Source organism: Aotus nancymaae, unplaced genomic scaffold (assembly GCF_030222135.1).
Source record: "Aotus nancymaae isolate 86718 unplaced genomic scaffold, 86718_ANA_hifiasm-v0.15.2.pri h1tg000010l, whole genome shotgun sequence".
NCBI classification, from domain to species: Eukaryota; Metazoa; Chordata; class Mammalia; order Primates; family Aotidae; genus Aotus; species Aotus nancymaae.
In genome coordinates, this window is record NW_026988421.1 from 39,151,231 (window position 1) to 39,167,686 (window position 16,456).

At 36.2% G+C, this 16,456-nt stretch overlaps 1 protein-coding gene across 5 annotated transcripts in view; it reads right to left on the reverse strand.

Moving 5' to 3' along the window:
- The window catches only part of PCGF5 (polycomb group ring finger 5), a 120,904-nt gene that overhangs the window by 43,652 nt on the left and 60,796 nt on the right, over positions 1-16,456 (reverse strand). For all 5 annotated transcript variants that reach the window (XM_021669053.2, XM_021669054.2, XM_012454762.2 and 2 more), the window contains exon 3: positions 1,799-1,895. In XM_021669053.2, coding sequence (XP_021524728.1) covers positions 1,799-1,895 — 97 coding nt within the window. The remainder of the gene's footprint in view (positions 1-1,798; positions 1,896-16,456) is intronic.

Genomic DNA, 16,456 nt, shown 5'->3' on the forward strand with positions numbered 1-16,456 from the left:
GCAGTATTTAAGAGTAAGGGGACATGATACATGCAACTTACCCTCAAATAGTTCAGAAAAAATAAAGCATGCAGTACACATATGCTCATGACAAAGAAAATGATATAAAATGTTAATAAGAGGCTAATCTGAGTGAACAGAATGCAAGTAGTTCTTGTACTACTTTTATCTGGGGGATTATTTCTAAGTTTGAAATTATTTCCAAATAAAAAGTTAAAAATATATGATGTTATACTTTAGCCAACAGATCAGATTTGATTAAACAGTGACCGGATTCCTTTAGGTATCTAATGGCCAGAACCAAAAAATTAAGATAAAATGCCTTATGATGTGGTCCTTTAAGAACAGAGAAGGTAATTATTATTAACTGCTTTTATTAAGTTTTTTATTTTAATAATAAATTATTTTAGTTTTTATTAACAGTTGGTAATAATTTTTCATTACAACTGGATATTAACAGTTTTCTATTTTAAAATTAAGAAAAAAAATTATTTGAGAGAAAATGTTTGCTTTATTCTCCGAATTACTGAAGTCAGTTTCCTTACTGCAGTACTACTGATGTTTTAGGCTGGATAAATTTTGCTGTGTGAGGCCTATCCTGTGCATTGTAGGATGCTTAGTAGCATCCCTAGCCCCTACCTACTAGATGCCAGGAGCACCCACCCAGATCCGACAACCAAAAATGTCTCCAGATACTGCTAAATGTATCCTGGGGCAAAATCACCCCTGGTTGAGAGGTACTGATATAAATTCAACTAGAAGAAGCCTTGCTCAGAATTACAGACCAGAGTTGACCAGTGGTTCCCAAATGTTAGCATATATTAGCATCACCTAAAGAGCTTGCTAAACTAAGTGAGCTCCAATCCCCAAGTTTCTGATTTAGCAGATCCGATGTGTGGTCTGAGAACTGTCATTTCTAACATGATACTAATGGTTTGGGGATCACACTTTGAAAACCACAGGGCTAGACATTTACCTGTAGTCAAATCATCCCAAACAGGCATTAAAATTAAAAAACAAAAGTCTGAAATGTAAGACTTGCAAATCCAGATATAGAATGACAGCAAACATCACACAGATAAGAGAGTTATGAAAGTTTCCACAGACTATCTAGCTCTATCTTTAGATGTGTAGCGTCTTAAAGATCACACAGGTGATCTGAGTTAGAGCTATAGTGGATGGGAAACAATGGGATGAAAATAGGTCTAGTGGTGAGGACATATGGCCTGTAGCTGGAAAGTGACATTTGAGGTGCTCTGTGAAACCTTAGGTTAAGTCATATCACTTCTCCAGATTTCAATAAAGGGATTTGGATTAGAATCTCATAGACTACTTCCAGCTTTAAAAATATATGATTATACTGCGTAAGTTGAGGGGTAAAGTAAATGGTAGTTTTAAAAAAACTTTAAGTTTCACATAAATGTTTATATACTATTTTTTGAGTAAATGGTAAATTAAAAAATCAATAGTCCTAATATTAGTTTTTCTCTGAGTTCTCTATCTTTCTACTACTGTGTAGCTCAACATAATACAGACTATTAAAAGACGGAAAATACCTGTAACCTAAAGTCACTCTTACGGCCAAAGAGAAAGTTATACTTTTAATTTGGAAATGTATTTCTTAAATATTTAAGATGTAAAAACTTATTTTTAATACTTCTTAATAAAATACTTTAAAATAAAAATCATAAGACCTATATTAACTGAGTCAAGACATGAAATATTGTGACATATAATAAAAATTAAGAGCTCATTCAACTTATGTAAATTAGATGAACTGTAAAGTATATATCCTTACCTCAACATTTCTAATGGATTTGTCTCATGAACTTGGTTGCCACACCTTGGGCAATCATTGCTATCTTCAAAGTGCTGAACAATACAAGTCTTACAGACTAAGAAGAAAGAAAACGTTAGGTTAAAATGCATCATATGAACTTTCATTTAATGTTAAACTAAGTATAATTAGAAACAGAACTTAAAATACCTACTACAAGTAGAATATCATTATTTAATTAAACTTCAAAAACCTTATAATTGTAACACTGTAATAAAACTCAACTGAAATAAAAGTCTACTGCCACAAATAAAAAGCATACACTATTTTGCTTATTGTTTTTCTTAAATACATTCACACACCAAATACTACTCATCATCATATTAGACTAAAAAAGTTGGTGTATTTACATAAAATAGGTTTTTCTCATTTAAAGAAGTAGGATAGAAAAAGGTAAAAAGTAAGTCTGCATTTATTCCCTTTGGTAAACATTTATTTAAATGCAACATAAATAACTCTTAATATAACTTGAGAGTTTTCAACCTGTTTGCATTACTTTTATTGGCAGGGTGCTCCGGGGACAAACTGGGAGTTACAATGGACTTGCTGGCCTTGGCAGGGTGTAATGAGTTTCCACTCACAGGTACTGTAATTCCATGGAGCACAAAGTATCAACAATGGTATCAAGCTGGGACAAAGGCATGAGAGGTAAATTGGAAGAATGACTGAAAAACTGACAGGGATAAATAAAATTTCAAATAAAGATTCTAAACAGAGACAATGGAAATATGTCTTGTGGGTTTGGAGCCACAAGACTATACAGCCCACATTTCCTACAACTACTACTAATGTCTCTGGCTTTAAATCTCTCATCTTTTACTTAAGTGCTTCTACTACTTATTATGCCAATTGTTTTGCCCCAAAACCTTAGACATATTTACAACATCTGAAATATAAAATATTAATTCAATTACTCATCCTAATACCCTCCTCCATTCTATTACCTAGTATAACCTGAAGTCTTCACATGGTATAGATTGGCTCTAATGCTCCCCTTTCACAGCTGCATTCCAAGCTACTTCTTTCTCACTCCTCATGATCTACCCTATCTAAAAGTTTACCTAAATGTTTGGTCAAAAGTAAACAATAGGATTCTTACACATGAGATTAGGTTTGTTAGTTATAAGTAATATTTTTACCTGCCCCCGCCCGCCTCCAAAAAAAAAATAAGGTAGAGACAGGATGCTGGGAGCTGGCAGCTATTTTAAATAAAGTGATCAGGATAGGACCCTTTAGCTACCTGTAAGTTGGTGACATTTGAGCAGTTTTTTGTTGGATGAATGTACCTGAATCCCATACTCTCTACCTCTTTTCACCATTACACACAGCTCCTAGGATAACACTGCCTTCATGACAATTCGCACAAAATGTGGGTAAGAGACAGTATCAGAAAACCTTAAATAAAAAAAGCTTAGATATAAAAAGTTTAGCCCAGGGCTATTATGTACAATTGAGTACTTCCCCTTCTTCCCAAATTTCATGTCCCAAAAAGGTTTCTAAATGTCTTCTCAAGTCAAAATAATCTTTGGGAAGAGAGGACTGCCTTGTTATGCCAAGTTGAAGTAGCAGACAGACAAGCTGAATTCTTACAGAAGACTGCTGGTATTTGCTCTTTTCTCAGGGATTCTAGATAAGTCTCTGAAATTTGGGAAAGAGACAACAAAAACAAAAAACAAACAAAACCCAGATAAGAAACAAGAGTGGAGGGATTTTAAAAGCCTGAACCTGACATGGAGCTCTGATCCCTGTGGTTCAAAAGGTTTACTGTACTCAATGGTTTGGCAATTCCTGGTTGTCTACTGGGCTTGACCAAATAGAGCGGCATGTGATATGTCCAGAACAAGTCCTCACCTGGATCAGCCAAAAAGCTAAGGGTAGAATCCTATCCTCTCAGAAGCTCTACTAAGCTAGGCTGCTCATGAAAGAGCTGTAGGGCTCAAGCATCCAAAGGTGCACACATTAAGAGTAAAGTTATGCTAATTGCTTATGGTCAAACCAGCACTAGTACCCAAGAACACTGGTAGAGAACAGTAATCTATATTCTAGATCTGGACTGCCCAATACAGTAGCCACTAGCCACATGTGGCCACTAAGCATTTGAAATGTGGCTAGGTTAAGGTGAGATGTAATGTTAAGTATAAAATAACACACTAGATTTCAGATATAACATGAAAAGGTAATCTCAATAATTTTTATAGTAATTACATGTTGAAATGGCAATATTTTAGATATATTGGGTTAAATATATTATTAAAATTAATTTCAATTGTTTCTTTTTTAATGTGGCTACTAGGAAATTTTAAATTATACACATGGCTCACATTTTATCTCTACTGAAGGGTACTATTCTAGATGGAGACAGAACCCCTCCTATCAAAAGGGGAATTTATTTTCACACCAACAAGTGAGATACAGTATCTTATTCCACTTTTGCTGGTGAAAAAGAGGTTTCAATAGGCCCAGTCACCTGCCTACTCTGGTGAATGGCACCACAAAGACCTAAATCCAGGTTTTCTGATGTGAATTGTTTGTTTGTCTGAGACAGAATATCACTCTGTTGCCCAGACTGGAGTACAGTGGTGCGATCTCGGCTCACTGCAACCTCTGTCTTCTGGGTTCAGGTGATTCTCCTGCCTCAGCCTCTCTGGTAGCTGGGATTACAGGTGCCTACCAACACGCCAGGCTAATTATTTGTATTTTCAGTAGAGATGGGGTTTCGCCATGTTGGCCAGGCTAGTCTCAAACTCCTGGCCTCAAGTGATCTGCCTGCCTTGGCCTCCCAAATTGCTGGGATTACAGGCATGAGTCACCGTACCCAGCCCTGATGTGAATTTTTTATAACATTTTTTCAGCGGCTAATACCAAAAACTGTTTTTCCTGACAATTTTTTTTCAGATAGTTTTAGTAAAAGACAACTTTAAGATGCTGAACAATGTAATATTTTGACTTGCTTTCTTTTTCATTTGGATGATTTGGTGACAGCTATCATTATCGTTATCATAGTTAACAATGGATTTATGTACCAGCCCTTATCCTAAATATGCACATGTATTCAACATATTATGTCCATGTATGCCCTAATCAACATATATTTAATTCAGTACAATTTAGTAATCTAATCCTCACTACATCTCTATTAATTAGATAGCATTATTAAGCCTCTTATACATAAAAAATTGAATAGAGAATTTGAGCAAGTTGTCTAAAATTATGAAGCCAGTGATTAAAACCAGTATTTGAATCCATTTTCTTAACCAATGTATGTGTATGTGATACATTTACTTCACACTTTATTTACACAGATCTACAATATATAGAAAAAGAATGTCTTATCCCTTATTTTAGGAGCCTTAAATATGTCTAGTTGTACAATTAGATCTCCTTTTAAACTGTATATAGCCCTTTTCAGTAGCTTATTTGTTCCTTTTAAAAAATCTCTAGAAGATATATCTCCCACATGGCTTTTAAAAACTGTTAAATAAAGCACAATTTTATATAAATTAGAACCTGAGGAAATCCAGGCTAGAAGCTAGAAGCTGGAAAAAGTAAAGTGAGGATTTGGTTTCCCTTGGATGCTTAAAAAACTTCTCAATATTATAAAACTCACCTCTAATTCTTAGTTTATAATTTGAAGTCCATACTAGCAGTACAGCACATTTTTAAAATATCTTAAAATTTTAATGCCAGACTCTCTAACTGCTCAACCGCTGTAGTGGTTAACAAAATTGGTCCAAGAATGATGTTTAAAAAGGTCCTAGTCTAAGGTTAAGACTGTGTATGCAGATGAAGTCAAGTCTTCATTCTTAACAGCCACTCCACAGACAGATTCTATAGCCGTAAGAAACACCTAGGTCAGGAAGGGAGTTAAGCTTACCAAAGATGTCCTCAGGTGGGAAAACAAGTAACCATTTAGCTAACATTTACTGAGCACTAACCAAATATCAGGCTTGGGCTCAGGACTTTGTGTGAATTATAGTATGGACAGTTACTATCCTCCTTGGCAAGTGAGGAATGTAGTGCTGGAGAGCCTGAGTAAGCTTCTTGCATCTGCCCAACAGTGCAGCAGAGATGGTATCCATCCCAAGGCTGTGCAGCTCCAGGCCTAAAATCCAAACCACTATGCAACGTATCTTAGAATTAATAACATTTGGTCCCTGGCATCATAATAAAAAATTCATATCATATCTATATATTTATTATTTATTATTTCTTTGTTTGAGACAGGGTCTAACTCTGGTCACCCAGGCTGGAGTGCAGTGTCATGATCATGGTTCACTGTAGCCTCAGACTCCTGGGCTCAAGTGATCCTCCTGCCTCAGCCTCCTGAGTAGTCAAGACTACAGGCATGGGCCACTGTATTAGTCCGTTTTCATGCTGCTGATAAAGACATACTTGAGACTGGGCAATTTACAAAAGAAAGAGGTTTACTGGATTTAACAGGAGCAAGTCACATCTTACATGGATGGCAGTAGGCAAAAGAAGAGTTTATACAAGGGAACTCCTCTTTTTTTTTTTTTTGAGATGGAGTCTTGCTCTATCACCCAGGCTAGATTGCAGTGGCACAATCTTGCCTCGCTACAATCTCCACCTCCCATGTTCAAGCGATTCTCCCACCTCAGCCTCCCGAGTACCTGGGACTACAGACATGCGCTACCAACGCCCGGCTAATTTTTGTATTTTTAGTAGAGATGGGTTTCACCATATTGGCTAGGTTGGTCTCGAACTCCTGATCTTGTGATCTGCCTGCCTTGGCCTCCCAAAGTGCTGAGATTACAGGTGTGAGCTGCTGCACCCACCCAGAAACTCCTCTTTTTAAAACCACTGGATTTTGTGAGACTTATTCACTATGGCAAGAACAGCATGAGAAAGAGGTGCCCCATGATTCAATTACCTCCCACTGGATTCCTCCAACCGTGTGGGAATTGTGGAGTTACAATTCAATTTGAGATTTGGGTGGGGACACAGCCAAACCATATTGGCCACCATGCCCAGCTAATTTTTAAAATTTTTTGTAGAGACGGGATCTCACCATGTTGCCCAGGCTGGTCTCAAACTCCCATGTTAAAGCGATTCTCCTGCCTCAGCCTCTCAAAGTGCTGGGATTAGCCAGCACGCCTGGCCCTTTACATTTACCCCATCACAAGCATCATTAAACTTTTGCTTAATGTTTTCTAAGTGAATTCCTTACTTTTACCATTTCTTAGATTTGAACTAGGTTGTTGGACAAACTAATAGAGAAACGGCCACTGCATCATCTAAAGCAGTGGCTCTAAAATTTAAATGGGCATCACAATCACTAATTTGAATTTTTAAAGAATTGACTCACAAGCTCCATCCCAGACCATTTAATTTATAATAGGAGATTAGCACCAGAACTATAACTCTGCAAAACCCTCTCACTGATGCAGCCAAAAGATAACTGGGAACCATTGGCCAAGGGAGATCAGAAGGTAATCACAAAAATCTTACTGACTAGTACCATTGTTAGGCTGCCCATTCCAGGATTTGGCTCTCTGCTAAACCATCACTAGAAGTCACTTTATTATCACCATTAAGAAATCACTATGACAGCACAAAAAATAATTAAAGAATTTGTGATCAATGTACTCTCTCCCTATAATGCAGATCTACATGAAAAACAAAGACAGTACAGCATAGTGTTCCAGATAATCTTGAGGCAGACTGCTTATATCTGAATCCCAGTTCTGTCATTAGGCAAACTACTTACTTTGTGCCTCTGTGTACAAGGGAGATAACAAAGGTACCTATCTCACAGGGTTCTTGTGAGGCTTAAAGGAGATAATATATGTAAAGTTTACTGGTTTATAGTATCTGGTAACTTGTAAATATTCAATAAATGTGAGCTTTACCATAAATTAGATTATTGGATGTGTATAAAATAAGGAGAATCAGCATCAGAAAATTGAATAACATCAGACTATGATGAGTTTGATGCACTAATCATAAATAACAGATATAGTACTGATGGAACTTGAAGTATCTCTCATTCACTGGTATTAATTCCCTGCCACCATTTCTACCCTAGTGATAGTCTTGCAACTCAAGTATGATGTTTAAGATACACTGCTTCACCTGAATAGGAAGGGCCTATCTTTGTATGAAGGATACTTCTTTAACTGGGGTGGGGTGAGATGTGTGTCCAAGATTGACCAATGCTTTTCTATTATGCATTCTTTCCTTGGTTTTATGTTTAATTTTAACATAAATTAAATTCCAGTATAGTCTTCGGTCTAGAAGCTATCTTGTTCTTCCTCTAGCCAATTACTTTGCATATAACAGCTCTGAGCTATCCTATTTCCTATTTTCAATTTTTTGAGGCCGTCTACATAAAAGATACAAGGTCATTTGTCATTGCTATCTTAGATGTATGTGTGGTCCACCTAGGTCTCTTATGTATCATAGAGAGAGAGCTTCTCAGCTTTGATGTCAAAATACACAAATTTCTGCTCTTGAGTGCTAATTCTGGTATAATTGATGATAAAACAATAATAATCTTTTCTCTCATGTCTTTAAGTGTCTTCATTCATTAGTAATGCTCTGTTTATTAAAACTGACCAAGGGTGACTTCCTTTGTTAAAATCTTTTGGATGTGTTGGTTTTATCTGTGGATTTAAATGCATATTTTTTTTCTTCCTTCCTTAAGCAATTTACAATCTTCATACACATTTCTTGATAATGCTCATTTTATATATATTTTTGTCTTGAAAACTCTTATCTGCTAACAGTTTTATAAGTAAACTCTGGTCATGTGCAAAGAGAAGAACATCAGTTTCCTGCTTTTGATACCTATTTTTACACGTGAAACACTAATTTAAAAAAATTCCAGAATAGCTTTAATTTGCTTCCATGTAACAGTATCTTCTTATTTGTATAATGAACTAATTTTTCTCTTATGTTATATATGATATACATATATCTATCTATCTCATATAATGTGCCATATATTGGCATATTTCTTTCAAAGGCCTCTACATGAGTTCCAATTTCACAGAGAACCCTAAGGACAGAACTATCTTCTACTGAGTAGAACACTTTATTCTTTTTTTTTTTTTTTTTTTTTTGCTAAGACAAAGGAACAAGCAGCAAAGCACACCTTGCTTGAACAGGGTTAGGACAGAGTCTGGGGATTTAAGCATGGTCTAGTTAGACTGAGCAAACCAGAAGACCTTAAATGGTCTAAGAAGGCGGGAAAGTTTACTCTACCTCTGTAGGCTGGCTTATAGAGTCAAGTGGGACCCAAGATCATAGAGGCTGGTAGCTCAGTGAGTGCCATGATGGCCCCATTCTTTCTTATCAATATAAATTCCATGATCAATCAAAATAATCAATTCCTCACACATAACCTTGATAGCATCACTCTTTTATACTTCGACTACCCTTCTCCTTTCTTCTTTGGTCATACTTGCTCAATTAAACTCTAATCCTGGCTAAATCTAACTCTCTATGTACTCTGCCTTTACACAATTACAGTGGAACTTTGTGGAAGGAAAACATGCAACCATGCTGACTGGCCTCTCACCTTAAATTCATGACCATGAATCTCACGTGAATCCTTCGTCTGCCAGGCTGTCATACTCAATGTCCCAAGTCCATTACGCTCTTGCCTGTATTTCACACCTTCTCCTGTCTCTTCAAACCCCCAACATATCCTCTGCCATCCTCACTCTCCACTGAGGAGCTCACTTTCTATTTTACTGAAAACAATAGGAAATAAAAGTAACTGGAACAAAGAGAACGTGCACCACCATACCTATTCACCTACTAGCATCTATTCTTTGTGTTCTTGCCTGTTTCCAGAACTTTCATGTATGTATCTAACGCCATCTTCTGCTCTATAAGCCAGATCCTGTTATTATGACCTGAGAACACTGATCCAGTAATTTTCCCCTTTCACTTACATCTTTTGCCATCTATTAAAGATTCTTAATGACATTTAAACATATTTCCCCAGCTCAAGAAGAACCCCCAAAACCACATCTGTTCCCTACTTCCCTTATCAGCTACTTCTTTGCTCTCCTTTGCAGTAAAACTCCTTAAGATACTGGCACTTACTCTCTTTAATTTCTCTCTTCCCATTCCTTTTTCACCTTTACTTTATTAAGATTAAACACATATATTAATAGTACAATATTCAAAATCAGAAAATAAAAAATTTTCCATCTGCTGACATTATCCAAACTTTTGCTCCTACCACTCCATTGAAACTGCTCTTGAAAAGACCACCATGACCTATGTACTGCTAAATCTGTTCTCAACCCCATCTTACTCAACCCACTTAACACAGTTGATCTCACCTCAACACTGGGTGTTTACTTTGCCTTCCAGGACCCACTCTTCCCACTGTCCTCCTATCTCATTGATTCCTCCTTTTCTTCCTGATAGGTAAATGCCACAGTGGTGCCCCAGGGCTCAGTCTTTGGTCCTCCCTTCAAACTTTCATTGTTTAAATAATGATGCATATACTGATCATTCCAGGAGTCGTAAGTCAAGCTCCCAAATGAACATCTCCATTTGAGCACCTAGTAGCTTACATTCCTTTTTCTTTTCATGACCCACATACAATTCATTAGCAAGTATGAATCTATCTTCAAAATCTATTAAGATTCAGATCACGTTTTACCATGACCCTGATGCAAGCCATTACCATCTTGTGCCTGGATTACTGCAGTGGCCTCCTAACAGGTCTGCTGTCAACGTCATAGTCTGAGTGATTCTTTTTCTCTCAGAGTAAAAGTAAAATCCTTAAGATAGCTCTACAAGAACTGTACCATGTGCCTGGGGCTTTGCCCACCCCCATCATGTCTCAACGTTCCTTCACTCACTGCTGTCCAGCCATATGGGCCTCAGGTCATTTCTCAACACGTCAGTCACACTCCTGCTTTAGAGTCTTTAATCTTGCTATTCCCTCTACCTGAAACACGTCTCCCCGCAGATATTTGATTGGCTAACTCCTTTACCTGGTCTTTGTTCAAATGTCACTCTCTTAATGAGGCCTACCCTGAACATGACTACTTAAAATTGTAACACTTCATTGGCCAATTTCCTTTATTCAGCTTGACTTTCCCCTTTTCTACAGTAGTCATCACCTAATATAATATACACTATGATTTGTTCATTGCCTACTAGGGTTGCTTGAAGAGTCTCAAGTGTCTAGAATTGTATCTGGAAGACAAAGTGCTCAGTAGTGATTTATAATATAAATGAGAACACAATGGTTACGAATACTTAAAGGGAGCCAAAATTGTAGACCCTACCCATGTTACTATTGCAGTCAAGTCAGAAAGAAGCTTACATTTTCAACTAAAGGAAGGGAGGAGATTCTGGGTTTACTAGTAATTTTTTTTGACAATTAAAGTAAGTTAGGCCAGGCACTGGTAACTTGTGCCTGTAATCCCAGAACTATGGGAGGCTGAGGTAGTAGGACTGCTTGAGTCAAGGAGTTCAAGACCAGCCTGGGAAACATGGTGAGACCCTATCTCTAAAATAAATAAATAGGCTGGGCACAGTGGCTCATGCCTATAATCCCAGCACTTTGGGAGGTCAAGGCAGGTGATCACTTGAGCCCAGGAGTTCAAGATCAGCCTGGGCAACATGGCAAAACCCCATCTCTAAAAAAAAACTAGTTGGGCATAGTGGTGCATACTTGTGACCCAGCTACTCAGAAGGCTGAGACAGGAAGATTGCTTGAGCCTGTGGAGGGTGGGAAGGTTGCAGTGAGCCAAGATCTTGCCACTGCACTCCAGCCTGGGTAACAGAGTGAGACCCTGTTTCTAAGTAAATAATAAGTTAATTCAATATAAACTAAAATATAACACTGACATTTTCTGTTAATTGAATGTCAATGGTTCTGACATTATATATTAATACATGTATATATGAATACATATATATTCTGAGAAAATATATCTTTGCTCACTGGTTTTAAAATTTTTGATGTAATACTGGTAAAAACCAGTATGTATAAAACATTGGTAGTTGTGAAGTCTTCAGAGTATCCAAATGAAAATTATCTTTCTCTTTTTTACGAAGTTAGGCTAATTGTTTATAATGCTTATATTGAACCCTTGTGCTAGACTCTTAAACATACCTGTATACTAACTGTGATTTCTAACCACGAATACTTTTGTATTTTAGGTTACATAATTTTTCTTAACCCAACACTGATATCAGTTCCAACCCATTCTGATCAAGATATATTCTCAGAAGTCAATATAGAAGATTTCACTTTTTTACTTGTTATCCCTTGGTTTTGTGCATTATGTCCACTGTGACACTTGCTCAACTGTTTAAACATTCCTTCCTATCTAATGCAGTTTTAAAAGCTAAAAGAACTATACACATAATTCTTTAACATTATTACTAATAGATGACACTGAGATTAAGACCTATAATTATTCTTTCTTATTTAAAAAAAGTCATCAAAATGAACACTATAATCACTTTCATGAATGACTAGTTTCTGCCAAAATAATGTTTGAAATTTGTAACATCAGTATACCAATGACCTCATTTTTAGTATATCTTAAAGCATCATATCTGCACCTAATGAGACTATAAATATAACTTCTATTTTGGTCTTTGATTTTTATTCCAAAACATGTTTTTTATTCTTATTAAGAATACATTATTGCAAAGTTCAAAGCATACGTTTTTTCATTAAAATGGCTACTTATTCAGAAAAATAAATTCAGATCAGTATCGGGTACATAACAGTTACATAGTCATGAAAACATAGAAGAGGTTTATTTTATAATAATTTAAACTATAATTTTAAATTAGTGTGTTGCTTAAAGAAATTTTAGAAAATAAAGCTAAGCAGAAAGAAAAAATAAAATTAGGAAAATGTAATAACATATGTTATATACATGTACCTGAGTCAGATATTCAGGATTCAGAATCCGGCTCTAGCCCTTACTGGCTGTGTTATTTAATCTTCCTCAGTCTTATCTCTGGAATAAGAATCTGAAATATGATTCCCTAAACCTTTTCAAAGATTGCTCCTTTCTATTATTTTAGTCTCTGCTCAGATGGGAACTCCCAAGAAAGACCTTTCTGTTTTTAACTCAGAGCATTTGTCACGTACAGCACCTGAAATTCCACTTTACTTGCTTATTGTCTGTCTCTCCTATTAGAACGTTAAGTTCTAGAAGGGCACAGACTATTGTGTATTCTATTTATTGCTGTGTTGCAGGGGCTAGAATAATAATGACTGGCACATGTAAAACTTAATGAACATTTGTTGATGTTTAAATAATGCCACTTAACTAGAATGGTTCTCGGTTGAGTTAAATAAAACAATGAATGAAAATCTCATGATACCCCATATAACAAACATTCAATAAACAACAGCTAATGTTTCATTCCTTTATTAGCATTTATTTTAACAACTCTATGATTAAAAGTACAAACTGCCTACTTTAAGGGATGCTAGTATTACAAATGTCTGGTCTAGAGCAGTGCTTCTTAAACGTTAGCATACCAGAGAATCACCTGCAGGGTTTGTTATTACAGATTTCTGGCCTTTTCTCCAGAGATTCTGATTCAGTAAGTCTATAGTGAAGCCCCAAAATTTGCATTTCTATCTAATAAGTTCCGAGGTGATGCTGCTGATGGTAGATGCAGCTAATTCAGAGACTGCACTTTGAGTCGTATGTGTATGCAGTGTAAGATTTTTAAAAACTGAATATCAAAGCATCATGAGTTCTCTGTACCTTAAGTACGTGTGTATTTATATTTGTTCAAAAACAATAAATGGTTGGTAAACTTTGCCATCTTATGATTAAGTTATTCCTTCTTGTATATTACCACATAAAATCTCAGAGTCTCTTATCACATCAACTATATTATCAATTAATCCTTCTTTGTAGAAGTTAAAAACTAAGGATAACAATGTTTTTGCAAAGAATTTGTTCTTAGGTTAGGGATTACTGCCATAATCTCTGAAGAACAGAAAGAGAAAAGAAAGCTTTCCTTTTTTGTACCACAGAACTCTATGTCTACAAACATCTTTTTTTTTTTTCTTTTTCTGAGGAAACAATCACTAAATTCTTACAGGGGCCTCTGATTACAAAAGGGTTAAGAACGAATACACTGTATTGGTCACAATTGAGCTGCTGGAACAAAGCTCCTTTGTCCTTAGTTTAAGTAAAAAATCTTTCATTTTAAATCAACAATCTATACCACACCCAGCAGATAAATTCTAAGCAATTTTAAAGTTTCTCTTTTCACCAGTGTCACCTGGTGAAAGAGACAGAATATCCCTTACTCTAGGGCCATCAATTTCTAGCCCCTAGTTCAGAGTTTCTCCCTCTCCCTATCTAAGATCCCAAAGATGCCTATGTAGATTCTAGGAGACAGTTTTACTAAATTTGTAATTCCTAACCAACACTGGCTATATGCCTTTCAAGTTACCTATCACTGCATTTGAATCTTTGAAAGGAAAAATACACAATAAAATAACTTACTAGCCAAGCGTTTATTCATTTAAGCTTTTATTAAGACACTTAACCCAAATCTGCATGTGGTAGGGCACACCTTAGGGGGGATGAGTTTTAAAGGATGGGTAACTGCTAGCTGGGTGGAGGTGGCATTCATACCAAGGAGAGCAAACAGCTGAACCAAGTATTTGCATGTGTGAGTGTCAGGTGGTAGGAGAGGAAGTGGTAGGCAGAAACCGGTCACCACTAAGTAGCTTTAATTTATCCTGAGGGCAACAGGATAACTTTAGGAAATTGTAAGGTAGGTTAAGAATGATAATGATGAAGACAGTAAGCTGTTTTTAATTATTACCACTTGGGCACAGTTAAGAATGCGCTGCTGTGCCTTTGGTGAAATGTAGAAAGAACCTGAATGAAAACAGTAACAGAGGGATGAAACTGAAGGGAGAGATTTGAGAAATATTAAAGAGAGGGACCAGCAGGACTTTGCCCAGTTTTGTTAGTAAGGATAAAGACAGTCAAGCATGCAGCATATTTCTTGCTTGGATAACTGAGTGCTGGCATCCCATTTGATCATTCGTAGATATGCTGCATTTCAGGTGGCTTCAGGACATCCAAGTGGACATCCAGTAGGATTCTGCAGCTAAGAAGAAAAGTGTAAGCCAAAAACAAAGATTTGAGAGGCCTCAACATAGGTAGCTGAAGTCTCAGAGTAGATGAGTTCACACAGGAAAAAAAATAAAACATCTAAATACATGTGTTAGAAATTTCTTCTTGGTGTATAAGTTTGCTCAATAGAGTATATATTTCATATTTATCTTATTTACCACTCTACCCCCAGTGGCCAGCAAAGTGCCTGATATGTAATTACTGTTTGAATAATTAAATAATTATTTGTGCAAATGTGTTTATTTCCTTTGGTTTGCTGGCTATTAAAATTATCTCACAGACATGTAAACCATGGCTCATGCGGATTTAGTTCATCTAGTTATTAAGTGATCATTTAAAGCTAAAACTCCTTTGTGTTTGAAGATTTTAACTCATTTAAAAATTTTATCTATCAAATGTCCTTGGCCTACTGAAGGGAAGTGGTATTAGTAGATGAAAAGAGTCTATTTAAAAGATGTGGTTTTTATTGTGCTTTTTTTTTTTTTTTTTTTTTTTTGCATCTCCTGCCAGGACTCTGGGCTGCCCTACCACTTCTACCTCCTATTTCCTTTTGATGAGCTCACCTTTTGGGCCCTTGTTTCTACATCTAAAGGGCAGCCCAGCAGTGCTGGCATCAAAATTTCTGAGAGAATGGGGGAGAACCAACCTATCTGGTTTGAGGGTGAAGAAGGAGTTGAAATGCACTTGCATAGTCATCTGAAAGAAGACTGAAGTAACTTCATTTATCCATATCAAAACAGAGAGAGCTATTAATGATCCCTGCTTCCCACCCATATGTAGTCCTCTGCACCACTACTCAAGGGCTACTATCTGTTTGAGATGACATATGATTTGTAGCTTTAGGAATTTCACAAAACACAAGTTTCTTCAGCATTTCATTCTGCTCCAATATCCTGATACATATCTGCTATTATATCACCCTATGTCATTCCTCATTGCACTTAACAGCATTTTTTTTTTCATATATTTCTTAACTTGATTGCTCTTTCTTCACTTGACCAGACAGTCCAGAAGGGCAGGTTTGATGTCTGGTTTTGCACACAAATAATAAAGCTTCATTTATGTATTTCACACTTGAATAGTAAGACAAAAATCTTTGTATTTTCTTATGCATCTCCATAAAAACTGGTATTTACTCATTATTTACTTAACTCAATCTTTAAAGCATCATAAAATTGTAGACTTTGTACAAAGTAAATAAAATATCCTTTATATATGTCTAAGTCAAGATCTAAAATATTACGGGGTACTACAATGCCACTTAACATTTCTCACTTTCTGCCTTTCCCATTTGGTCATTTGATTTTATAACCATCCCAAATCACAGAACAACTGTATCTATCCTACATTATATATGAGAAAACTTTCGTATTTATATTGAGGCCTATAGGAAAAAACTATCCCACTTGCAAAGTATTCCCTTATTTGTACAAACATATACTTGTATTTATTTGTATATAAATATTTCTAACAAGAGAATACTTTGCAAGTG